We start from the raw sequence: 26,569 nt of genomic DNA on the forward strand, positions 1-26,569 counted from the left end.
ACCAGTCACTGTGTTAGGTGTTGGGGTCCAGGAGACTTTCAGTCCTAGGGGGAACTCAGAGATGTAAACGAGTAACTACATCTGAAAGTGGGAGGTGCTCTGATAATTCAAAACTGAGAGAACAAGGTGAGGGAGGGACTGTTTCTACCTGAGGAGGGGTTTGGGGGTGGCTTCCTAGAGAAGGTGACATTGGAGCTGACCTCTAGGAGTCCTCCGCCAAAATGCTGCTGCTATTCCATGAAGAAGCAACCTCCTCTGTCACCTATGGAAGAGAAGGGCTGGGGTCCTGAGGGATTTATGAGATGTGGCTTTGAATGTGAAACAAGGAGAAGCAAGTGGTGTCTTCTCCGTCCACCTAATTACATGCTGCTTTTCCCTAGTTTTTTTATAAAGATGAGAATTAGCTAGGTTTTAGGTGATTTTGTCATCCATCTTTACTTTGCATCTAATCAAAGTCCACTCCCTTATTCTTAATATCTTTAAAGATTATTTTCTTCGCCTCTCTTGAGTCTTGCTTCCTGTGCCCTCATTAGCGTTCTGAACTGTGTCCCTATCAGCCCTTGCTGTTTTTCTGTATATCTACTTCCTTGTTTTCTGCTCTTGTATCTACTCTCAGAAACAGTACTGCTTAGGACACTGGTTTTCCTTCTGCCTCGCCCACCCTTCTTAAGCATCATTATTTTTAACTTCTTCTAGCCTCTTGGTTTTCCCCCTTGCTTTGGTCCTTTTAAGTCAAGTTTTTAATATTAAATTGTTTTGAAATGTAGATGCATCCTCTACTTTCTTTTCTTGGACTGTGGAGCACTGTCAGCTCCAGCGAAGCCCTTTCGTATTCATTTTTCTTATTTCTTCCTTACAAAGTTGCCCTAGGATACATGGTGCATGGGAAGAGGAAGGGAAGATTGGAGGGGGTGTTAAGGAGAGTCCCAGTAACTCTACAGCCCAGCTCGACCACTCTGGACAATTTCTCTCTTGTAACTTCCCTGCAGAAAATTGTCAGTGACCCTTAAATCCCTGTGAATATCTGACAACCATGACTCCCACCCAACCCTACTTTCTAAGGGACAGAAAGGGTGCCACCACCTGATCCTCGTGGGTCGTGGGTTGAGGGTCCCCCATGTCCCAACCTCTGTGGATCTCATTGAACCACACCTCTGGCCTGCAAAGAGCTGCCACCATGAGCAGGTAGACGGTTTAGAACACGGACTCTAAGAGATCATTGCTTCCCCTTGTGAGTCGAGTGTCAGGGGCAGGTCCTCAGGTCCACGGGGTGGGAGTGTGGGAGCGAGCTTTTCAAGCATGTCTGCACCTGACCGACTTCCACGCCCTACAGGAGTGCTCTTCAGCATCGAGGTCACCTCTACCTACTTTGCCGTGCACAACTACTGGCGGGGGTTCTTTGCGGCCACGTTCAGTGCCTTTGTTTTCCGTGTGCTTGCCGTGTGGAACAAGGATGCCGGTAACGGGAGCGCTGGGCTACAGGGCTGTGAGATAGGGAGGCTTGCAAAGGGGCGTGGAGGGGAGCTCTGGGGGGCAGTGCGGACAAGGAATGGATGGCTTTACGTGGGACGTGGGACCAAGACCCAAGGATATAGGACAAGGAGCTAGGTCATGGAGTAGGAGGGTATTGGTTGTGCACAGAAAAATGAAATAGAAGAGGCGACACTGGGTGTGGAGGGAGAAAGGAGTTGCTCCTTAAAGCTGATGACCTCTGCTTCCTTCTTGGTGGGTTTCTGTGACGCTCCCACCGTGATCCTTGGCCTTTCCATCCTGTAGACACCATCACTGCTCTCTTCAGAACCAGTTTCCGAATGGATTTCCCCTTTGACCTGAAGGAACTCCCAGCCTTTGCCATCATCGGGTTAGTGGGGTCACCTGGTCTGGGAGTGGTGAGCTGGGGGCGGGTGTGGGACCCAAGTTGGGAAGAAGGTGGGGTGGCATGGATGACGTGTAACTTGTTAGGAGGAGGATGGTAGAATGGAAAGGCAGGTGCCTGGTGTTTGTTTCCTCCGTGGCTCTGAGGGACAAGGGTTTCATTTCTGTGTAACTTACACCCTCAGGATTTGCTGTGGGCTCCTGGGAGCTGTATTTGTGTATCTGCATCGCCAAGTCATGCTCGGAGTCCGAAACAACAAGGCCCTCAGCCAGTTTCTTGCTAAGCAGTGAGTCACTGCCCTTCCTTTGCCCTCCCTACTTTTATGGCTTCTCCAAGAGTTCCTCTTTTTTAATCTTGTGGAAACCATTAGGTGCCTTTCAGTGTCTTGTGATAAAAATACAGAAGCCCTGATACCCTGTGTAGAGAGCGAGTGGTGAGATTTCCCCTTTAAAGATGGCGTTTTGGCGAGAATGTGCCGTGTTTAAAGAATGGAGACTATACTGGACTGCAGGAAACTTCAGCTTGCCAGGGTTCAGTGTGGCATCCACTGTGGATGGGCTAAATTTGGGGGATGATTCATTCTGTTTCTTTTTCAGTCGCCTGTTGTATCCTGGAATTGTCACCTTTGTCATCGCCTCATTCACCTTTCCACCAGGAATGGGTCAATTCATGGCTGGAGAGGTCAGCTCCAAAGGGGTCTGAGGGTGAGGGTCAGGCCACTGGGCACAACACAGAATGACTGAGCCAGGACTGGGCCACATGCAGAAGAGGAAACTGCACAGATGTTCCTCAGGCTTCTGAGCATCTGTACTTTTGCCCAAGGGGAGAATCTGTCCCTGAGAAAAGAGCAGAAGGGACTCTTGAAAAATGAGAGTGGGGAATCAGTTCTGTAAAAGAGGAAGAACGGAGCATCCTTGGAGAACTGCCCCCTTTTGCTTCCTCCTCTCACAGTTGATGCCTCGGGAAGCGATCAGCACCCTCTTTGACAACAATACGTGGGTAAAACACGTAGGTGATCCCGAAAGCCTGGGCCGGTCAGCTGTGTGGATCCACCCACAGGTCAACGTTGTCATCATCATCTTCCTCTTCTTTATCATGAAGGTACCTCTCCCACCATTCCCGACTCTCGAAGCTTCTATTTTCAATGCAGGGTTTGCAGAGGGTAGGAAAGGGTAAATCTTCATCCAACCTAAAAAGAAATAGTTTGGAAACCATAGCCTAAGTAAGTTGCTCATGTATATAAGTGAGCCAACATCTAGGTTTATCGTTCCATTCGTGTCAACTTAGTGATGTTGCCATAATCATCAAAACCCTTAAAGGTTCCTCTTGCTAAATTATTAAGACATCACAGCAACCAAGCTAAAAAGGACAAGATATAGTTTAGCAATATAGATAACTAGGTAAAAACCTCAGCTAAATTAACCAGCCCCCCTACACACACACACACACACACACACACATATTAAATAATGAGGCACTTCATTCTCCATATATCTGCTCATCCATTTTTAGATAATTTGCATTCCCCTTTTTACCCCCAGTCTAGTGGATAATCTCTTTTCTAGGATTGCAAAAGAGATAAAACATTTAAATCAATTTTATTAGTGACTATAAATAATTTGTATAAATGTTGTTATCCTCTATTTAGGTAGCGAGGCTGTGAGGGTTTGGCCATTCTCAGACCACTTTCTTCTAACTCTGATTAGGAAACAAAAGCAGATCTCTTTTTACATCAGTTCTTTTTCATATCTGCCCGTCAAGGATCATATATTTATAGACTTGTCAATTACTGCCTTATACAAAGATGCTTTAATTATCACCCCCGGTTGTGACACCTATTACAATTGCCGATTGCATTTTTTTTTTTCTTTTTTGATGGTTGCCTTATTACTAATGGTATGTCTTGCCTGAATAAGCCAACATTTTCCTCTGTATATTAAGGCTCTCATTTAAAAGTGGGTCCACACTGAACTTTCATGCTTTTGAATCCCTTGCTATTAACTTATGCATGATACTTTTTATGAATCTGTATTTCCCTAGGGTGTGAGTCACTAAGTGATATTTATACTGTAATAGCTGTAGTGGGTTCGTTTATTCATTTGTTCAATGAATGTTATTATACACCCTCTAGGTACCAAATGTGTAATACTTAATCATTGATATTCGGCAAATCTGATGCTTATCATTGAAAAAAAATGTTTTAATTTCCTTTTTTGTTTATTGATGCTCACTTAATGTACTTGTCAATGATCTTATGATTAGAGATACCAGGTTCTTGACACCCCAGGTTCCAACACTGTAATTTACATTCTCAGAATTTGCTGTGGGTTTTCAGAAGCTGAATTTTTGTATGTTCTTTCCGTTTCACTCCAGGTGGGAGAATTGGGTCTGTAGCTTCCACATTTTGCATACCCACTTTATTAATTATACCTTTTTAATTTCTGCCTTCAAAAGATTTGATATTTTTATCATATATAAGTTTTCAGTGTCTTTTTAGGGACTTTTTTGGACTTTTGTTATAGAGTTCATTTTCTCTAATTTAATCAGTCCCGACTTCCTATAATTGGTTGTTGAGTATACCAACCCACCTACAGTAAACAATTCCAAATTTTGATGGCATCTCCGAATTGTATTGTTCAATAATAATAATTGTGTTTTTCTGATACTCCTCTAGACTGAACTGTATGGTAATTTTGAGATCATATATACTCTTAAAATGTCAAGCTTTTGAAATTTTTTGGAGAAGCACAATAGTGTACATTTTTCACAATACTATACATTTTTCAACATTTTACCCACACCTCACCTCACCCCAGGATTCCCAAGGATATATCTAGATTCTACTTCACGGATTAAAGTTTACTCTGAGAAACCTACTGGATTATATAGAAAAATTCAACTGTATATATTTGTATTTGTCACTATTAATTTCTCACTGATTTACATCCTTGATAATGTTTACGTCGTAAATGTATCAGAAAAAGGAATTCACACACTTCCTGGGCTATATTTCAAGCCCAACAATTTGCAGCAGGCCTATAATATCCTATTTATAAACCTAAAACCATTCATCGCTACAAATCCATGATATTATTCAGTCATCATTGCTTCCAGCATTTTTCGCTGTCCTATCATTGGACACCCTTTATTTTTTCCAGAGTGTGGGCAATAGGTTACATAGCCAAATTAAAATGTAAAAGGGACTAGAACTATTTTTCCATAGCCTGACTTAAGATTTCCAGGATACTACACTCACAGCATCGGGGCATGCAGATAAGAGTCTCAGTTCAGACATTTTATAATATTGACAAAGGAAATGTTCATCTTCCTTAATCTTAAGACATGGAAAGCATCATTATGTTGTAAGTCACGAGTTTTTACAATGAGTATGAATATAATTGCAACTTCTCAGTTTTCCTTTCAGTACCTCTAACATGATTGCCTAGTATCATGGAGTTCTCAGCACAGCCGGAGGCTCTGTAGGCTTCTTTTTGCCTGATCTTCATATCTATCACTCCTTCCTGTGAAAGGTCTAAATAAAGTGGAATCTATGAATCTATCATGGGTCTCTAGCTTCCCAGTTCTCTAGAACTGGGTGTTTAAAATCTTGGGAGTTATTTGTGTTCCATGTCACTTACATTGTGTTTGGATCTTTCCTTGCAAGAGCTAATAGCTGAAACACCGGCTAATCTTGTGTCATTCTTAGTGCTATAGGAAGGATACTCCAATGTCCTTTGATCCTGATACTATTCTTACACATATCTTGAAGGCTAATCTAAAGTTCATTCTCTGATATCAGACCTATCAGCCACCTATTATCTGTATTACTGGAGTTTTCAGATTGACCTGAGCCTAGAAAATCCCTTATGGCTTTTCAGAATCCCTTATGTATTCCAAAGAGATGGTACAGAATAGTTCAAGGGGCCTCAAACTGTTAGAGGTCAGAATCACTTAAGAAGCTTAAACTACAAGTGCCTAGAACTGTCTCCAGACAGCCTAATGTGGTGGCTTCCAGCGGTATCAGGTCATCTGTACTTTAAACAAGTTCCCTATGAGCATTACTGTTGGGTGTGGCAGCAGATATTAGCCCTGAGAAGCCTTTTCTGCTTTGCATCAATACTGTTTGATCAAGCTGTCTTCTTTTATCCTTCTTTCCTACCAACGTACCAACCTACCTACCTACATACCTACCTACTTGCATCCTACCTACATTTACTGAGCCCTGTGCCAGTGCAAAGAGAAGACAGAGATAACCACATACACTTGTGCTATATAGACTCAGGGACTTCTCAGTCTACATTCTCTTCATGTGTACATTTCACTTTTCAGTTGTCAACTGTTTCAGTGATATTTTGGCATGAAGTACATATTTTGCCCCATCTCAGAGTTTCTGGGATGAAACCTTCTCAGAGCCTTTGTTACGGCCTCCTGAGGTCAGCTGGGGCTCAAGGGAATTCTTTCTAAGGTTCAGGAAATGAGGAAATTTATTTCTTGTTAGTTTACAATGCAATTGTTTTTTAAACTGTAAATATTTTGATCCTGGCAATGGGTTTTGAACTTTAGCTGCCACCATCTTTCACCAAATTAGCTGGAGATCCTTTTCCAAGATTGGCTTACTTATTTTGGAAGGGAAATATAAACTTTTGCTTAACTTACATATTATGTCTCCTAGTTTTACTTCTTTTACAGCTATTTCAAAAGCTCAACCACTACTCCTTTTTCTGCTCTATTTCTCAATTCATTTGCATTCTTTGCCACAAAATGCACACATTGCTTTTTCTAAAATTATCCCAGTTCCTGTTGGAATACTACCTGACAAAGTTGGCCTTGGAGCTCTTTTCTGTTACATTGGCTGAGTCACCTGGCTTTCTCAATGTGCCTTTCCAGTATGGTCAGGACACGTCTGATTTTTGAATCCTTTGTTTAAAGTGACTTGATGTCACAGGAAATGGCTCAGGCAGGATAGTCTCCACTGCAGGTTCCCCTGTGAGGTTTGTCATATAAATGGCTTTGTAAATAACCGTATCAAAGCTGAATTAGTCACACAGTAAGTCACTAAGACTTTAAGGTGTGTCTGCCTCTTGGAACTGGGGTTTCTTTTTCAGAAACATAATCTGACCAGGAAAAAGGTATTTTTCAGCTTCAAGAGTTTCAGGATGCTCTGCTGAGGTGACCTTTTGAAGCCAAAAGGATACAGAGGGCTAGAGCCCTTTTCGTGAGCAGTGACAGAGGAGAACTCTTGGGTCCCAATCCTTTGTTGTAGATTTCCTAGGGGCAAATATAGTCACTCCAAGTAGCAGTAGCAGGGTTTGGGGTTAACCATCTGGAGGAGGTTTCTTATAGTGTTGTCTTTGGTGATCTCTTAGCTTGAGCACTCCATGTTTTTTTTTTGGTTCTTGAGGAAGGGGGACAGACAAGATGGCTTCCAGAAGGATGAGCCATCCCAGGATTTCTGTGACTTTTGAAGCAAGAAGGAAGATGGTGGGAAGGGGGTTGAGTGTGCCTGCATGTGTTGGGCGGAGTCGAAAAGGTGTCCTGACGCCTCTTTTTACCTCAGTTCTGGATGTCCATCGTGTCCACCACTATGCCCATACCCTGTGGAGGCTTCATGCCTGTGTTTGTCCTCGGTAAGTTCTGATGGGGAGCCTGGGAGCCTACGGATAGCAGCATTCTAGGGTACTGGGAAAATAAAGGCCTGGAAAGCTGGAGGCTTATATTTGGCCTTAGCACCCAAGAAGGGATTGGCTCTGAAAATACAGAGGATAAGGAACTTGAATCTCTAACACCTTCTTTCCTTTTGTCTTTCCTCTAGGAGCTGCATTTGGAAGGCTGGTAGGAGAGATCATGGCCATGATATTCCCTGATGGTATCTTATTTGATGACATCATCTACAAGATCCTACCTGGGGGCTATGCAGTAATTGGTGAGACACATCCCACCCTCCTTTCACCAAATATTGAGCCTCTCAAATGCCCACACTCAAACTCTCCCATGACCTCTTCATTCCAGGCCACACAATATGGTTTTAATTTAATGCTATGTAATTCAACTTCTATTCAAATAATCAGCCCTAGGTTCTGACTGTGATTAACATTTATTGAACATCTATGAGACTTAGTTTCTTCATGTAGAAAAGGGATTCTGGGGATTAAATGAAATAATAGGGATGAAAGCACCTATGATTGTGTCTCAATATTTGGTAAGGGTTTGTTTGTTTGTTTTTTTCTTTCCAAAGAATCATGGAAACAGCAGTGCAGGTGACTGGCTCAGCTACTTTTACCTTGCAGATGTGCTAATATTGACGAGACTTAAGAGCAAGCACATGACTAAGAGCTAAGAACCATGGGCTCTGGACCCATCCCTGCCACTTGTCACCTGGATGACCATGGACAAGTTATCTGCTTTTCTGAGCTTCAGTTTCTTTATTCTAAAGTGACTCCTGAGATATCTTACAGCCCTAACATTCTGAGAGTCTATGATTTTTTTCATTTAATCTACTATCATCCAACCAAAAACCATGGCTAACACAGTGACCAATATAATCCCCAGCATTATTAGTCCTCCTTTCTCCCTCCTCTTTCCTCTCTTCACCAACATTCCATAACATCTAAGGCCACGCCTCCCCTAGACATAGGAGCTCTAACCAGCTTTACTGCTCATATGATGATCTTAACTCGCCCATAAATTGTTGGCTCAAAACCTGAGTTCCAAAGTAAAATGCCATGACTGGGTTTTAAAATGCTCAGTTAAGAAGGATCCAAACTTTCAAAAGCAAGGAACAGATAGGACATCACTATCTCCACTTTATAAATGAAAATTTGGGCACATACCAAGATTTTGTAACTTGTCAGAGGTCATGGAATGAAATCAGAATGACGATTTTCTGACAGTTCAGCATTCTAGCCCCTACTCTTGACAAGTGGTCATCTCCGGAGTATTGGCACTGACAAGGTCATGTCTCCCTACTCTGTATCACTCCCATCACACCCCAAGCGCCCTCCATGCCAAGCATGGCAACCCTAATGCACCAGTACTTTCCTGTGTCTCGTTTTAGGAGCAGCAGCGCTGACTGGCGCAGTGTCCCACACAGTCTCCACAGCTGTGATTTGCTTCGAATTAACGGGTCAGATTGCTCACATCCTACCCATGATGGTGGCTGTTATCTTGGCCAACATGGTGGCTCAGAGTCTGCAACCCTCCCTCTATGACAGCATCATCCAGGTCAAGAAGCTACCCTACTTGCCTGACCTTGGTTGGAACCAGCTCAGGTCAGGGGCACCAGCTGGAATTAGTTCAGCTTTGAGGGGGTGAGGGTGGGAGAGTCGAAGGCTGAGGCTGAGGCTAGGATCGATGTTTGAAGGCACTGCTTTTTACTTGGTTTTATATTCCTATGTACTTACTAAATATTGTGAGTGATCGAATGCATGGCAAACCTCATGAGAGGAGTGGAAGGGACAGCAAAGGGACAGGCATATGGTGGGGCTAACCCCACCCCATGCTTTCTCCCTCCATAGCAAATTTACAATCTTTGTTGAAGACATCATGGTCCGTGATGTGAAGTTTGTTTCAGCTTCTTGCACGTACAGGGAGTTGCAAACCCTGCTCCAGACGACCACATTCAAGACTTTACCACTGGTTGATTCGAAAGGTCAGTGGGATGAAAGGAAGGCCACCCCTGAGCTAGTGACCTGAGCTTAGGTCCCATGGAGGTGTGTGTGTGTGTGGGGGGGCTGTGGTGTGGGCTCATCTTTAGGGGCCACCCAGTCTGCTAACAGGAGACCCAGCCTGTGCTTGTTAGGGAACCTGGTCATCCTCCAGGAAGGAAAAAGACAGCTGTAATGCAAGCACAAGAAGGCGGTTAAAACCCAACTAAAGAAATACAGTCAGTTCCCATTATTCATTATGCTTATGTTCTATAAAGTCACCATGAACACTGAATTAGGGATATGACACTGAACCATTGCACCTAGAGGACATACAGGGTGTTCAGCCCTCATCCAGGATGCATACGTGGGGCGACTCAGATTTTTGGCTGCTCTGCGCATGTCTGAATGATGGCGGAAGCACCGCGAGTATTGATTTGGGTTACAAATAAGACTGTAGCCAGAAAGCAAATTAGCAAATAGGGAATCCCCAAATAATGAGGGTCAATTGGAAGTCTTACAGCCCCTTCTGTGGTTCTCTTTGCCACTTAGATAAATGATAACTGTTCTTTAATACCCTGCTTGAGGGCCAGATGAAACTTCCATATGAATGAGTGGACGCTTTTATTAATAGTAAGCAGTGATTTCACAGTTCACTTCCTTCACCATTCTTTCTGCCCACCGTTGGAACTTAACCCTGCTCTGTATTATTTCCTGATATGGTTTATAGATCTCTGTCTAGTCTTCCTCACTAGAGTGAGTACTCTTGGAGACTAAAGCCTCTATCTCCTTCAGACTGCCTTCTTATAGGTATTTACTAGATATTAAATAACTACTTGCCTAATGTTTGAAATTGTGTGGTAGCAAAGAATTATGGAGGGCCGTTTGGAACCATTAAAATTGTTAGTACTGATTTCAGATAATCAGAGTGTGCAAATTGTCCAAGTTAAGTTAGTTTTAATATTTCCCCAAATCCCAGATACCTTCTAAGTGACCTCTAAAGCAGTGGCTCTTCATTGGAGCAAGGGTACAGCCGGTTAGGTGCAGTGTTTTCATAATATGGCTAAGACTTAGCAGTAAGATTTATCTCAATAACACTGCTACAATTCTATGGCCTTAAAACTTAATGAAAATGTTAATTATACTAGCAGAATTTCGATAAACATATAAAAGACCTTCCCAGGCTTTCTGTTTATATCCTAGGGGACACAGAGTCTTTAAGTGATTAAACATCAGATATCCTTGTATAGATTTCTTTCAAAGTATAGTCACATCTCCGCCTGCATGAATGGCCTTTAATGTTTCTTTTTTTATTTTTTTGGAGATGGGGTTGATTAGCCTATTTTAATACCAAGTTCACCTATTTGCAAACAGGCTATATCAAAATAAGTACAAATTAGCACCAATTAGTGTACAATTAATTGGATTTCTAAGTGCTATAGTAAATGGGTGAACTAAAAGAGAACGAGTGAGGTCAATCCTGGAAGATTTTTAAGACGAGTTTTGGGGAAGATGTGAGGGGGTCGCATCCTGCTCAGCCTGCTGAGTGGGCTGGAGTTGGGGGCTGGTAACGAGCAGGCCCTCAGGCCAAGTTTGGGTGGCCCCCAGATTCAATGATCCTGCTGGGCTCCGTGGAGCGGTCCGAGCTGCAGGCCCTTCTGCAGCGCCACCTGTGTCCTGAGCGGAGGTTGCGGGAAGCGCAGGACTTGGCCAGGAAGCTGTCTGAGCTGCCTTATGACGGGAAGACTCGGCAGGCTGGAGAGGGGTGCCGCGGCTTCTCTGGGGGCCGGCCGGAGTCCTTCGCCTTTGTGGATGAGGATGAAGAGGAGGACCTTCCCTGGAAGCCTGAGGTGACCCAGCTGGGAAGGGCGGGGGAGCAGGAGAGGTTGGCACAAAGGGAAAGGAGGAAGAAGGGGTGGAGATGCTGGTCCCAGAGTAAGTCACAGATCAGTGCCCCTGGGTCCAAAGGACTGCGATTAGGTTGCAGGTGATGGTACTGATAAGAATTCAAAGGATAGAGGAATTCTGAACTGGGAAGGAAGAACAGAATTAGTTCTCCCAGGACACCAGCTGGTGAAGACAGGCAAGCACCAGGCGGCCTCTTCTCCAGGACTGAGAATTGTTCCTGTTCCTTACAGATGCCTCCTCTTCCTCCTCCTCACCCCCTTCCTACTGTCCCACTGCACCCCGAAGAGCCCAATGGGCCCCTGCCCAACCACAAACAGCAGCCAGAAGCACCGGAGCCTGCAGGTGAGGATTCTCCCATCATGCACCTTCACTCAGCTTAAGGGCTGCTAGTGTGAGGAGGAGAGAGGCTAAGTGGTGGGAAGGCGTTCCTATTCATTGAATCTCCATGTTACTGCCCCAAGGAGTGGGGCGAGGGCTGATTCAGGAGGGCAGAAGAGAGGGTGTGTGTGGCAGTGAGGCACCTGGGAAGGACAGACCTTCTGGGTCTGGGGACCACTCCAGAGTCCCCGGCCATTTCCTCCCAGGATGAGTATTACTTTGTTTCCATTTCCATCCACTCCCCACTCCTCTCAGGTCAAAGACCCTCCATCTTTCAGTCCCTGCTGTGCTGCTTACTGGGCAAAACCCGCCCCACAAAGAAGAAAACAAGTCAGGTGAGAGATGTGTTGGGGCAGGGACAGCGGGGAAAGGGTCCCACCAAGAAGTTCATCACCTGGAAAGGGTGATGAGTTGGAAAGCAAGGCATGTATGGCCCTGGTTGGGGAGATGTGACTATGGTTCCATTAGGAAAGAACTTGGACCTTTGCCCTTCTTTCCTAGGACTCAACGGATTTAGTGGATAACATGTCGCCTGAAGAGGTAAGTAAGGGAGACAGCAGGCTGAGTGGATGGTTCTGTCAAATGCAGATATTGCTCATCTTTTCCTACCTTCTTCATCATGTTGTAAGACTAAGATGTGAGCCTAGGGGGAAAAGCATTTTGAGAGATTGGAAAGGAGGTATGCTTATGGGGAGAGTGGAGGGCACATTGCTCAGAGGTGGGGGAGACCTGGGAAGTGTTCTCAGACGCTTTGTTGTCATCTCAGAAGATCAAAGTTTTGAGTCTCCATGGTGCTACGATGAGCCTCAGATCCTTTAGACGTTAGGGACGTTCTAGACCAGGCCGAGGCTATGCAGGAAAGCTGAGCATTACCTGAAGTGAAATGGCGCCAGCCCTTACATGTACCCGTGCAGAAGAACAGCATCTAAGCTGAAAGGGGGAAATCAGCGCCTGGTGGAGGGTTACTCTGCTGAGGAGTCAGGGTCGTGAGATAGTGGACAACTGAAGATGCCAGGACGCAAGACGGGAAGAACCACAAACTGAGGACAAATATTGACAGTGCTGCCTCCTCGAGACTCATGCCCATTACCCAAAAGAGTTAGTTATGAAGTCCACGAGAGAGAAACCTGAGCACACTGAATGAATGGGCTTGGTGGTGAGGAGTGAAAGAAGGTGGGGCAGTGACTGGGAACACTATTGATGGGACACCCTGGGAGGTGTGGAGACACACCAAAATCCATTAGCAGCCATTCCATTTAGTTAAGGAGAATGCAGACTCACTGTGAGGGCTGGAAAGGTAGAGCTTTGTAGCTTGGCAGAACCACAAAGGATATTGTTTCACAAGAAACATCTTACTGAACATCCAGAATAAATATGTGTTGAAAAGTAAAAGTCCTCCAGGGTTAGAGGAGGTGCTGGGGAGTGACAAGAGAGAAAGGAAACCTCCCCCTTCTCTCCATGTCACCCCTCAAAACACTTCTGATAAACGGCGTATGGAAAAATCAAATAGATGACCGCAGAAGAAAAACAAAAACCATTCCTTCTGCCCACAGCAGGAATCAGATGGGTCATAATTGCAATTAAGAAGTACATTGCTAAGGTGCTACAACTAATAATAATACCATTATTATTATTATCATTATCATTATTATTATTGTTATTATTCCAAACAGAGGAAGCCTGCTAGTTGATCAGTGAGTCTATTTATAACCAACCACTGGAAATAAAGTACAGCCAGGGATAAAAAGAAGATAGGTCATACATTTTTAGTTTATATCTTTCCGAAGGAAGACTAGGCAGCTCCCAGCTCCCATGTGACCCAATGACGTTTGAGAGGGATAAGATCCAATAGGAGTCAGAATTCAGATTATTTTGAACATGGTTTTCAGACTAGATCAAGGTGGCAACGTTGGTAATATCAAGATGATATCTATAGGACTATTGAAAGAATTCAGTTATAGATTATAAGAGGTCCCTGCTGTGACTTAATTCTGCTACACTGTTAGGAGTACACACAGTTGGGAGTTCTGGTTTGTAACTGAGGCCGAGCTTTTCAAGTTCAAAGCCAAGAGCAGACATCCTCCTCCCCTTGGACAAGAGGTGAGGGGCTACCTGGAACACTATCAGCAGTCAAAGTCAGAAGCCCAGCTCCTCCTGTGTGTAATCTTGGGCAAATTATTGTACTTAAGCGCTCTGTGCCTTTGGCTTCCTCCACTGTCAAGTGGATATAATGATAGTGTTGTTGGAAAGGATTAAATGAATGAAGAAGTGTAAAGCAATTTGAATAATGCCTGACATAGAGGAAGCGTTTGGTACATGTGCTCTGGAAATGGTTCTGTTGTTGTTGTTCCTTAAGGGGAGGCAAAAATGGAACCAGGAGAGGCCAGGAATGAGCATAGAGAGGTCCAGGAGGACAGGACCAGCCAAACCGGAGTCGGCAAGGGTCTAGCCCCCTGTCCTATAAATAGTCTCTACCACATACCTGCTAAGTGGTCACCATCCTGTGCTGTGAGAGCTGGCCAAACTCCATGTGAACCTTTAGTCAGGGAAGACGAGAACTTCAGAAAATTCTAGATTTGTTTATGGAAGCCAGAGCTATTCTGAATTCCTTGAAAGCTTGGGGATTTGGGCTTCGTATCTCAAATCAAGAAGAGAGTCGGCCATTGTGCTTTGAAAGAGAGCTTTCCTGACTCGTGTGACTCCGTACAGCTCTTCAAACCCAACAAATACTCGCGGTGATCTGCTGCATAAAAGGCAAACATGCTAGTAGTATATTTTCACGACACGCAACCATCGATAGCAGTAACACTCAAGGAGCTCACGTCCAGTGGGCATAGACAAATACCGATGCAACAGTGAGCATGGTCCGTGCCATTTCTGCAAAGGACAGGCCAGCAGAGTGCTGCAGGAACTGAAAAAGGGGCCAAGCCAGTGCCTGGGAGTGGCAGGGGAGCTGTGTGGGTGCAGGGTGGGCGGGTAAGGGGAACGCAGCGCAGAAGCCGTTAGGCACGTCTGAGGAGCGGAAAGTAGTTGGTTTCTCTGGAGCAGTGGGTAGGACCCCAGTAGGGGAAACGACTGGAAAGGTGCAAGGTGAACAACGGAGAGGTGTTCCAGTGCCTGAGGCTGAAGGTTGATGTGGGGCCTGCTGAGGGAGGAAAGGGAGGGGCCGTCCCCTGGGAAGAAGGGAAGGAGGGGGTTTAGTGATCTGGAAGGTCTGTGCTAGTTCTTTGCATATTTCAGGATTCTGGCCTGGGGCTAGGAGGGCTGCTTGGGGGTCAGATCCTCCTGTCTGAGGTTGAAGGGGACTCCTGTGATATTGGGTGAATGCCTTCCTCTGCCCTACAGATTGAGGCCTGGGAGCAGGAGCAGCTGAGCCAGCCTGTCTGTTTTGACTGCTGCTGTATTGACCAGTCCCCTTTCCAACTGGTGGAGCAGGCGTCCCTGCACAAGGCTAGTCCTTGCCCAGCACTCAGGGCTGCTGGGAGGGCGTGGGGGGTGTGGGGCTGCCTTTGCGCTGATCCCCTGCTCTCTCCACACAGACGCACACGCTGTTCTCGCTCCTGGGCCTCCACCTTGCCTATGTGACAAGTATGGGGAAGCTCCGGGGGGTGCTGGCATTGGAGGAGGTAAGAGCAGTGTGTTCCATTTGAGCGGCAGGAGGAAGGGGTTGGCACAGGATGTGGGGGTGATGGTCTTAATCACCCATTTCCCTTTCTATTCCTCACACAGAGATTGGGGGGTACAACCATTGGGGTGGGGGGAGTAGAGAGGACGGCGAAGTCTATTATGGCTGCAGTCCTGAACGGGACATAGATCTCCAGCCCAGATGTAGCCCTTGCGATCTTCCATGCCTGGCATGGGTTTGGGGTCGGCGCTCAGGGCCGAGTCATGGGTTTATAGGGGTGTACTATGGGGGGGGCCGTGGAGAGAGGGAAGAGATGGGATGTGGCTGAAGGGGACCTGAAGGTCACCAGGAAGGGGGTCAAAGGAGGACCTGGCTCAGGAGGCTTGAGAGTCGCTGCTCTGCGGGAGGCGGGGGTCTCTTGGTCATGCCCCTTTCTTTTCCTTTTTCTGTCTTCTTTGATCTGTCCGTGTTGTCCATCTTTCTTGCCACTCTACGTCTTTCCCGTTCCTTTTCCTTTTTTTTATTGTGTCTGTTCTTCTCTCCCGTCTCTCTCTTTCACCCCGTCTCTCTCTTTCACCCCGCCTCGTCTTTCTCTTCCCAATTCTGTACCCTCTTTCCCTTTCCCTCTGCCCCCCCAGCTGCAGAAGGCCATCGAGGGGCACACCAAGTCGGGGGTGCAGCTCCGCCCTCCCCTTGCCAGCTTCCGGAACACAACTTCAACTCGAAAGACTCCTGGGGGCCCGCTCCCTCCCGCAGAGGCCTGGAGCCTGCCTGAGGATGGAACTGAGGCCACTGGGCCAGAGGACGCGGCCCCTGCCTTGCCCGAGACCGCCGAGCCCTCCCCCTGTGCAGATCCCCCTCTCTCCCTGGCTCCAGCCAAGGCGGAAGGGGAGCTGGAGGAGCTGGAGCTGGTGGAGAGTCCAGGGCTGGAAGAGGAGCTGGCTGACATCCTGCAGGGCCCCAGCCTGCGATCCACAGATGAGGAGGAGGACGATGAACTGATCCTTTGACCACCTCTTGAGACCACCTCCCGAGAGAGAAGAGGAAAAGACGCCCAGGCCAGAGTGCAGTTGTGTGGGAGAGAGTATGTCCTAACGTTGGAGAGATCGCACCGATATCCTGGCCCTCCTGGGAATCTTAAAATGTGACAGTGAGAGTCTTAGAGGAGGCGTTGGAATCTGGGCAGAGAGTAGCTGCGGTCGATAATCTAGGCCTTTTCCCCGCTTTCCAGACATCCCAGTGAAGAGTCCCTGATTCCGCATGGGGCTTCCTGAGCTTTCCTGGTGTGCGAGTGGGGAACTCCCTGCCCCTCTGTGCTTCCCCTCATTCCCCCACAGCTTTTCCAGTGTTCTTGTCCCAGCAGCCTCCTGGCTTGTCCATCCGACCTTCAGTCTCCACGGGGTGAATAAAGGGAGGCCCAGGACAACTGTGGCCCTGCAAGTGCCATCTTGGAGGAGGAGATGGGACCACCTTATGACCTCATAGACTGGCGGCCTCAGAACACACTCGCCAACCCTCCACAGCCTCGTGTCTCAGAGTCCCCACCACCCTGGTGGGCTCCCCTCTTGCCCACATCCACTCTCCTAAATTAGCCTCCAGACTCGTCTGGCTCCCAGTACCTGTCCCCAAGCCAGGGCCATTACGAGGGCAGTGAAAGGCCAATCCCATCTCCCTCTCCTTTGTCCCCCATTTAAGTAGTCAACTGTGCATAAAGAGACTAAAGGGAGCAGCCTAGAAGAGCTTCCACACTTGGCAAGTCAGAACCTTATCCTCCCCAAATCAGCAACAGGGAGCCTGCCATTAGCTTGCCTTTGCTGTAAGTGGTCCCAGGGGCTCCCAGCATCCAGAAACCCTCGCTTCCACACCCAGTGCTTCGCGCCCTCCTTGCTTTGATGCCTTCTTTAGTTGTGTCCCCTGTCCAGCATGACAGTCTCCTCCCTCCTTCCCCTCCCAGGGGCCCAGTCTCCTTCATCCCCCAAAGAAGACACTCATAGTCAGAGGATGCCACCACATTCTGTTTAGTGCCGTTGAACATAGCCTGGAGCCCCCCCAGCGTTCCATCCCTGCCCCCTCCCCAGGCCAAGAGAGAGAGGCTGCAACCTGAGGAGGGGGCTGGCAGTGGGCATTCAAGCCCATGCCCACGTGTATATACTCTATAATATTTATATATATTTATATATAATTCTCTCTGTAATATATGTCATAGAATCTCTCTTGGGCCTGGGGTGGGGACGTCACATTAAGAATACATGCTAAGACTGGCCATAAAAATGGATTAATTCCCCAGACCTGGAAGACGAGTATGGGCTGATAGGTGGGGGCAGGGAGAAGGTCTTAAACTCATTCACCAGGATTCCCTCCTTAACACAAGGATAAGAAGGAATGGGGTGGGGTTCCGGGAAGGGGGGCAGTGGAAGGGGAATAATGGAAGATTTGGGTTTTCCTTTAATAAACTGAATTGAAAATAAAAGTGCACCCCCTCCCCCCCACCATAAGAAAATCATGTAGCATGAGCAGTTTCATTCACAATAATGTAAAGACAGCCCTGTTCCCGGACTGTTGTAAATCGTGCTGCACAGCCTTTAACCCCAAAGGAAAAGCGACCCTCCCCCACCCCAACAGCCTCTTCCTGCACATGCTCCCCCTCCCCCCAAAAAGGCTATAAGCAAACCCCATGCACCCTGCCCCCAGCACCAGAGGCAGTTCCTTCCTCCCGAAGAGTCCTAAGAGGGTCCCAGGCCAGCTCCCTGGGGCCTCTCCCTCTTCAGAGTGGGAGGGAAGCTCCTTGCAAATGCAGACCCTCAGCTGACCTCTGGTCTGCACGTATGCCAGCCGCCAGCGCGCTGGGGATGTGGAGCCCTGCTGGTGTCTTAACTGCTCGATTCCTTCACAGTTCAGTCCTCCTTGGGCAGGAACCGAAGGAAGGCTTCCTCGAGGAGGCAAGGAGGAAAGAACGTTGCTTTCGTCTAACCTCCCGTTAACTCCCCAGGGCCCTGAGCAAAAAGGAACTGTGATGAATGAGCCCACTCCCTGGAGTGGATGTCCACTGCGGTCTGGGGGCAGAATACGGGGCACGAAGGGGATGAGACTCAGAGGAAAAGATGGTGCACAGGGAGAGCAAGTTGCTCCAGGCGAGGAAACAGGGACCCCCCTGAGCATGCATGCAGAGCCCCAAGACCTGCAGCAGGAGTGCAGGGCATGGGCGCAAGGCCGCTTGCCAGGGCTCCTAGACAGGAGGTCCTGGGACCTTGCGAGTCAGGTCACATGATCACACAAGCCACAGCTTTAAATGAGGTAAGCGGTTCACCCCCCTGGCTCACCATGCATACTTCTGTCTACTCCAACAACTGACCTCCTCCCCTGAGGACATGGGACCCCAGCCTTGGTTGCATGTCAGGTGCAGGCGTGTATGAACGTGTGAACTTCATGGGGGGGAGGGGGAGTAGGGTCATAGATGGACAGAAACACCCCAACTCTCAACCTCCTCATTCCAAAGAAATAGGCCTCTGGGGTGGGGGCAGGGATAGTTTGTGCCCAGGGTCTGAGAGAGGTGACAGTGCTCGCTTTTTGGCAGAGGACACAAGCGGTAGGACCCCCGATGAAGTTTGGGTAGGGCAGGAGGACTTGGAGCTGGAGACAGACAGGAAAAAGGGAAGGTAGGCAATGAACGAACGTCTTAGCTTCTCACTGCTCCCCAGGTTCTCCCTCTGTCAGGGGCTAGGGAATGGGATCCCGCGGCAGCAGGGAGGGGCAGTGTGCCCCGCAGTTGCCACTTCCTCGCGCTAGCCTGTCCCTGTCCCTGTCGTCAGAATCCCTCACAGAAGTGTCGGGGCTTTTATGTGCTGAGTGTGGGAGGGCAAGCAGTTTCAGGGGCTTATGCATCACTGTAAACCCATCGAGGGAGGGCGGGAGGCTGCCTGTGAGGCCCTCCTGGGAGGAGCTGAAGACGGGGGTGGGGAGAAAGGAGCCAAGTGCCCACGCAGCTCCTCAGCAAACAACCCACCTGGCGGGGGGCCTGACAGCACCAGACTCCTCACTCCACTCAACCTGAGTCCCCAAGAAGTTATAAAAATGTAGAAAAGGCAAAGAGAAAAGTGTAAACAGCTCCAGAGAATTCGGGGGTAGATGGAGGGAGGCACAGCCTTCACGCTTCCCCTCCGGGCAGGACACCTGCGCTCCGTGTCCCCTCCTCAGGGTGGGGGCTCCCAGAGCAGGGGCTGGGAGAAGGCAGACAAAGGAAGCGAGAGCTGGAGCAGCCACCTCACCGGGTCTTTTCCCAGACCCTTAGAACCCTCCTTTCAGCCACAAGATACTCAAGATCCCAGAACCGGTGGCCGGTGGCCTTGTTTGTTCTTGGTCCCATCAGTGACTCTCTGATCTCTGGGTTGGGCCTTATATAAAGACTCCTGTTTGTGCCCCTGTGCCTCCCAGCAACCACATCCACCCACCTCCCCCATGAATCCTGGCCTCAGAAGCCAAGTTACCCACTGAGGGCAGACTTGCCACCCTCTAAGAAGGTGTGGCTTCCCTGTGCCCATCGAGCCACATTCGACAGCCCCCGAGGTCTGTTCCTCATAGTAGGGTCAAGCTGGGGCCACAGCCAGAGAAAACACAGAGTCGGAAAAAGCAAGAGTGACATGGAGAAAGGGGGCGTTCAGACAGCCACAGTCAAGGCTCCGGGAAGACGGAATCTGGGCGTGAACAGCTGAGATGCAGTCGATGGCCACAGGCTGTTCTGTGCTCCTGTCCCCAGGATACAAACTGCAGCCTCATCATCACAGACCCAGAAGCCCGCAGCCAAGTCAAGTCCACTGCCATCTGGTTGCCTGGGCCTCAGTCCCCGGCCCTGTGGTTTCTACAGCATAAGCCTGGATAAAAATCCCATCCTGGCCCTCCATTTTCCTGGCGAGGACTGGCAGCTCCTGGGCTTCTCGCAGTCTTTTGCCCAGGTTTCAGCTGTATTGCTGGGGAAGGGAGGGTATTGTCACAGCCATGCCCCTCAGGTGGGAGTGGAAGGCAGGGCCTCGCGTGGCAATGAAGCTAGTTGTTAGCCTCGCCCTCCTCTTCATCAAAGGACTGCACGCCTGAGGATGTGACGTCAGACACCTTCCGGCTGAGAGCGGTGGACATCTCGGGGTCTTCTCGTGGGGAAAGAGACTCCAGGTCCCGGCATCCTGCATCCTCTTCCTCCTCCAGGGCCAGTGGCCTCTTCTCCTCCTCCTCCTCAGCAGGGCCCCTTGCTAGATCCATCCCGCCCACCCCTGGAGCCCAGTCAGTGTCTTCCCCCAGCAAAGGAGGCTCCTGAGCAGAGTATCCCGAAGCCGGTTGGGAAGGCCCTATTTCATGCAAGCTTGGCTGTGAGTCATCGAATGCAGGGCCAAGATAGGATCCTGTGGCTGGAGAGGCAATGAGGGACTGGTCGCTTGCTTCCCAGGCATCGGACGACCCCAGACAGTACATGCCCTGGGACACGTAGGAGTGAGGCCAACCATCCATGGGGGCTTGGGCGAGGGCATCTGTAAAGAGAATCATGGAGGTCAGCTGGGTCACAGACTATCAAAGGCAGTAACAACAGCACAGAGAACTGAGGGTGAGACTGAGGAAGGAGGGGAGCAGGAAAGCTGAGATGAACACAAAGTCTTAGAAGAACAGAGATGAATGGACGTAGCCTCAGTAGTTGGGGAGGCCTCTTAGACCTCAGGGGTTGGATTCTGGAACCTTCCTCACCCTGACTCTCCATCAACTCCTGGTAGTTGTCACTGTAGTTGCAGCCCAATTGCTCCTGGGCAGAGTTGACACTCATGTCCTCACCATCCATGGAAGACCAGGCCATGAGTGTGGCCTCAGAGATGGCAAACTGTTCCATGACACCTGGGGGGAAGAACTGTACTTAGCACAAGATACTTCCAAGGACCCTTAGATACATGCATGGGGTAGGGGACATCAGGGCAGCGCTGTTCAATACAAATATAATGCAAGCCACTTACGTAATTTAAAATTTTCTAGTAGCCTTATTAAAGAAAATTAAACAGGTGAAATTAGTTTTACTAATATATCTTATGTAATCCAATATGCATGAAAGATTATCCTTTCAACATATAATCTATATAAAATTAGAGACATTTTATGTTCTTCTATTCACATGAAGTCTTTGAAATCCAGTCGATAGTTTACACTTACAGCACATCTGTACTCGGACTAGCCACATTTCAAGTTCTCAGTAGCCACATGTGGCTAGTGGCTACTGTACTGCACAGCATAGCCTTTTATATGCCCCGAAACAAGGCAAAATCGTGGGGGACTTCCTAGGAGGTCAGATTTAGGATTCCTAAGGGAAAGAGTTGGGGTCTTCGGGTGAGATATCCTACAGGATTGAAATGAAGGACTTTCAGAAGTTTATCTTTGGAAGTTTGTAGGGTGGTAGCTAGTATTAGGTAGTCAAGGACAGAGGAATCTAGATTGGGGGGCAAGAGGGGGGGCCTGGAGGGGAAAGCTCAAGATCGCCAGAGAATCCCCAAGAGAGCATCATGGGATCGTGAGTCCACAGTGATACCAAGTTGAAAGTCCAAGGGATTGGAAGAAGGGAGGGAGGGTAGAATAGTGAGGATGGGTAGACTTGGGGGGCCCCCGTTCTGGCCAAAGCCATGAGTAAGTTGAAGCTTACATTGCTGGCTACCCTAAGGCACCCTCTACCTCCTGCATGTTGTCTCCTCCCTCACTGATATGTTTCCCACCACCCTTACCACCAACACAAAGGTCCCTCCCTTCTCTCCCAGATCTGCCAGTCTTCCTAAGCATCTTACTGAGACCTGCCACTAGGGCTCAGCCCCCAGTGTGGAGGCACTATATGCCCGTCTCGTATCTACACTACTTTCCTGGAGTGAAACCTCTTCTGTATGGCCCCCGCTCTTCACCCAGGTCTCTTGATCTTCTGGTGGTTGTCACACGTAATGAGACATGACTGCAACATGCTGACGGGCTCAGACTAGAAAAAATCCCCAAGGCCGGCCTTGCGTTTTCCTCAAGGAGTATCAGGAGAAAGAGAGCCTTTTGGAGTCCACGGGGCCCCTGCCTTTTTTCCCTGTACTGAGGGAGTCCAGGGCTTGGCTAGTCGGAACACGTAGGAGAAAAGGCAGCAGGTGGACCCACAATTCCATGTTAACTCCCCTCAGAGTTGATAAAATATAAAAATAACATCCCTTCTGAAATGAGAAAAATCAGTTGGAGAGCACTTATCAGGATTCAGTCAAAGTATCTGAAATTAGAGCCGGTCGGGAAATGAAGTGTGGTGGTCATCATATGGACACAGCCCGTCTTCATAGGGAGTGGGATTGGAGGGTCAGCCCCTGGCCATCCCAAAATGTGCCTCTTGAGGGTTAGGGAAACAAGTTACCTGCAAGGAAACGTGCCTCCTTCTCGCCGTCGCTGAGGTCCGAGTAGGCGTCAGTATCCCTGCGCACGGCCTCGTGGCTGTGTTGCGGCTGAATGGCCGGCGCCTTCCCCCAGCCCTGCCACTCGATCATGTGGGCCACTCGGCCTTGCCCCATGGCTGTGGGCTTTGTCACGTGGTCCTTCATGCTTCTGGAAATCCCTGAAGGGCCAGACATTCCCCATATCACAATATCACACAATACCCATAACAGATCTCATTAGCCCCACCACCACCACTCCAACCCAGGGGATCCCATCCCATGGGGTGGGGGGTGGGGGGAGGCTCCCCTAGGTCTCCATAGATGATGGCAGCCTGGAGGATGGGAGAGGCTTGACCGAAAGGGCAAAGAGGTCAGGGGTAGGCAGGTGAGAGTCCTCTTTAGGCCTGAAGGAGCAGGGAGACTGAGACACGGAGCCTGTAAGTATCTCCTGTCTGGAGAGTCCCCAGGTGAGGGGTCTCACCTGAGAACGATGACTTGGCCAGGGCCCCAATGCCATAGGCGTTTGAGTTTCGCTTAAGCTTCGGAAGAATGGAAGTGGTGTCCTCCATGGAGAGCTGGAATAGGAAATGTGGGAGAAGGGGCAGAGACTATGAGGGCATGGGGGCTGCTCTACACATGGAGGAAAGTTGATGGTTTCCAGCCGAAGGACCTGAGCTAGGTCAGGTGATAAAGAAAATAATTATACCCAGAGTTCCCAAGGAGGCATATCCCCCATCCACCGTTAAAAATTGGGATGGGGGCTTGGGGTAGGGAGAGAACAGAAGGGCTCACAGTGCCTGTGGGGGTGAGGGAGCACTGTGTTCTATGGAGGGCCTGAGGGAGCATTGTAGGAAGGGGAGTTAGGCTGGGCAGGGGATGGCTAGGGGTGGGCGAAGCTGCACTCACATTGATGCCATCCCAGGAGAAGTCCGTTCGGGTTTGCTGTGAGGAGAGAGGCAAGGGAGTGGGCATCTCAGGCACTTCCAGAAATGGAAGGAACCCCCCCCCTTCCTCAGAGAGATTCCCAGACGTGCATGAAGGAGGGAGGGCTTTCCTGAGATTAGCATAGGGAATGAGGATAGCAGTGGAGAACATGTCGCTTGTATTTTGAGGAATGTAGCAGAAATGCTATGTAAAAGCATCCGTCTGAAGGAGCGTTTAGGATGTTGTCTTGGACTTTAGGAAAATTCAAGGATCAGGCAGCTGGGAGGCTTTGTTCACGATGGATCCCGGGGTCTTTCAGAGGTTCTTTGGGGAGGAGGCGGCTGGGGAAGGGGGGCTCACCTCAGTAGATGGCCGATGGAGACTGCTCCCGTGCAGCGAGCTGGTGCTGTCCATATTGATTTGGTCCACATCCTTCAGGCCCTTCCAATCCACTGCAATCACCTCATTCCCTGCAGTGGCCAGAGAGTTAGGGGAGCCTGACCCAAGGGCCCCTCCTTGGTCTTAGGATGCAGAGGCCACACACTGAGGCAGCCCCTGCAGACCCCTGCCTTCCCTCCAGCTAGGACTCCTTCCTTGCCCATCCCTACTCTCCCCAGTGTTTGAGTCGGAGAAATCCTAATGCTAAGCTAAAATATTCACTTTGAGCTCAACCAAGAACAGCACTCACAGAAAAAGGGGTAGAGGGCCTTACTTGTTATCGTTTAAATGGAGGGGTTGGGTTTTAGTAGCAAAACTGTTGTTCATTCTCGCCTGAGGAACCTTTAAGGGTTTCTGCATGCGTGCACTCAGAAGCTGTGCTTTTCACCTATTATGTCTCTATAAATAAGGGTGGGAGTTCTCTATGTGCCGGCTTTATTCTGTCAGGTGGAGAGAACGTTGTGGACCCTCCGCAGGAGTTGGTGAATTTGTCTGAGAGGAAAAGAGATTTGGTGAGTTTGTCCGACAAGGATTTGGTGGGGATAGAGGCTGGAGGTGGGTGTGTTCACCCAGAGACAGTGAGAGCAGAGAAAGCAGAGTGAGCCAGGATCATTTTACCTGACTGTTGGCAGACAAGTGATGGATTAACAAGGCGTGGAGGGGGAACAGCGGGAGGAGAGAAGGGAACTTTTTAAAATAGGAACCAGAAGAGTATGAATTCAAGTCAAAGAGAAGACAGAAAACAATGGGAGGGAGTGGACAAGGCTACAGGGCTGTCAGGGAAAGCCGAGGGCTGAGAACGAAATTGTTAGGGTGAGGCCCGAGCTCCTGGTGAAGGGAACCTGATGGCCTGAGGGCAGGGTGGTGCCTCCCGGTAGGCTTGGGGAAGAACCACCTGGATAGTTCTAGACTCAAGCATCCGATGGTTGCTGATCTCGACGACTGGATAGATCCTTTCGACACACGCAGTTTTATGATTCTGAATTGAGGATTAGGGGTGCACTCCTGAGAAGGGACAAGCTGAACCCGGCCTTGGGCCTGAGGAGGCATTTCACATAGCTAGTGCAAGAGGAAAGGGCTCCTGGTGAAGGGGTCTGAGGGAGGGAGGACCCCTCCAAAGGGGGCCCCTGCTCTCCCGTGGGGCTACAGGGGTGTGGTGAGATGGGTCAGAGCAGAGGCTGTGGCTTGTGGGAAAGAGGAAAAGGTGTGGGCAGAGAGAGTGGGAATGGGGCAGGCCTACAGCAATCTCGGAGGAGAAGGGAGATGAGAGGGGAGGGGGAGGTGGCCTTGGTTAGAGGAGGGAGAGCTGAGTCAGAGCTCTGCTGGGGGGCAGGGAGGGGGAGGGAGAGCACCCGAAGAAGAGGTGAAAGCAGAAGAGGAGGGGGGTATCCATGGAAATAAATCAGCTCCCAGAGAAATCAGGCTTCCAGAGAGTGAGTTTGTTTGTAATAATAACACGGATTATTTTCTCAGCCTGAGGTCACTGGGGCGTGTAGGCGGGAGAAATGGGGAGCTGGGATGGGGAAAACTGAGGGGTTGGGGTGAGGGATGGATCAATCTGTTGAGCCGTGAGAGTGGGGTAGGTGCAGGGCACAGGGGAGCAGGAGGCGGTAGCGAGGCGAAGAGGTGAGGGGGTTGGACGAATTAGGAGGCGCTTTTCTCTCGCAGTCAAAGGTAAATAAAGGGCCGGCCCCGCCCCGCCAGCCCCCGCCGACAGGTGCGGTCCGGTCCCCGAGTTCCTCCACGGGGCCGGCCCCACCCTGCTGGGAGCCGGCTCCCGACCCCTCTCGGTCCCTCTCGACCCCTGCCTCCGCCTCCCCGCGTCCCCCGGCTTGCCCCACCGCCCCAGCCTGGCCCGGCCCCGTTCCCTCCGGGCGTGGAACCCATGGCCTCCCGGAGGCCCCAGGCGCATCCCGGCCCCCCCCCCCGAGGGAAAACGCACGTGAACAAAGCAAATCGGGGGAGGCAGGAACGACAGAAAAAGGCAACGCAGAGGGAAGGAGACGGGGGGCAAAACACGCACAGATGGAGGCGGGTGGGGGGGAGGCGTGCGAGAGAGGCTCGGGGCTGACACTGCGCTGGGGGCGCTTTAGATGGGGGGTGCTCAGGAATCGGTGATGGGGACGAGGGCGCCGGGGAACGCAGAATCCAGGCGGATGGCTCGGCGGCGGTGGGTGAGGGGCCGGGAGAGGAGGGGAGAGCGACGGAGGGGAGAGAGGGGGGACAGGGACCGCGCCTGGGGGAGGGCGATGGAAGGATGCTGGAGGGAGACGGACACGACGCCGAGGGCCGAGAGGGAGGCCAGCCCTGCGGGCGCGCGAGGCGAGCGGGGAGGCGCGGAGCGAGGGACCCGGAGGGGCGCGCA

General features: G+C 49.6%; 2 protein-coding genes across 2 annotated transcripts in view; one reads left to right on the plus strand and one right to left on the minus strand.

Moving 5' to 3' along the window:
• Positions 1-19,051, plus strand: part of CLCN1 (chloride voltage-gated channel 1) — a 29,000-nt gene extending 9,949 nt beyond the window's left edge. Inside the window, exons 8-23 of the mRNA XM_019632312.1 lie at positions 1,334-1,459; positions 1,777-1,861; positions 2,061-2,162; positions 2,473-2,557; positions 2,828-2,977; positions 7,434-7,503; positions 7,689-7,799; positions 8,931-9,144; positions 9,391-9,524; positions 11,128-11,369; positions 11,658-11,769; positions 12,061-12,140; positions 12,307-12,345; positions 15,151-15,255; positions 15,345-15,431; positions 16,069-19,051. Of these exons, the coding sequence (XP_019487857.1) occupies positions 1,334-1,459; positions 1,777-1,861; positions 2,061-2,162; positions 2,473-2,557; positions 2,828-2,977; positions 7,434-7,503; positions 7,689-7,799; positions 8,931-9,144; positions 9,391-9,524; positions 11,128-11,369; positions 11,658-11,769; positions 12,061-12,140; positions 12,307-12,345; positions 15,151-15,255; positions 15,345-15,431; positions 16,069-16,440 (2,114 nt within the window). The 3' untranslated portion in view covers positions 16,441-19,051. The remainder of the gene's footprint in view (positions 1-1,333; positions 1,460-1,776; positions 1,862-2,060; positions 2,163-2,472; positions 2,558-2,827; positions 2,978-7,433; positions 7,504-7,688; positions 7,800-8,930; positions 9,145-9,390; positions 9,525-11,127; positions 11,370-11,657; positions 11,770-12,060; positions 12,141-12,306; positions 12,346-15,150; positions 15,256-15,344; positions 15,432-16,068) is intronic.
• FAM131B (family with sequence similarity 131 member B) lies at positions 17,433-26,177 on the minus strand. Its single transcript, XM_019632313.1, has 7 exons — positions 26,147-26,177; positions 24,127-24,236; positions 23,749-23,784; positions 23,324-23,417; positions 22,824-23,021; positions 21,158-21,301; positions 17,433-20,946 (listed from the first exon to the last, which is right to left on the minus strand). The coding sequence occupies exons 2-7, from the start codon at positions 24,178-24,180 to the stop codon at positions 20,471-20,473; spliced, it is 1,002 nt and encodes a 333-aa protein (XP_019487858.1). The 5' UTR covers positions 24,181-24,236; positions 26,147-26,177; the 3' UTR covers positions 17,433-20,470.
• Between the last annotated feature and the right edge of the window lie 392 nt (positions 26,178-26,569).

This window comes from Hipposideros armiger, unplaced genomic scaffold (assembly GCF_001890085.2).
Source record: "Hipposideros armiger isolate ML-2016 unplaced genomic scaffold, ASM189008v1 scaffold_1116, whole genome shotgun sequence".
In the NCBI taxonomy this organism is placed as follows: domain Eukaryota; kingdom Metazoa; phylum Chordata; class Mammalia; order Chiroptera; family Hipposideridae; genus Hipposideros; species Hipposideros armiger.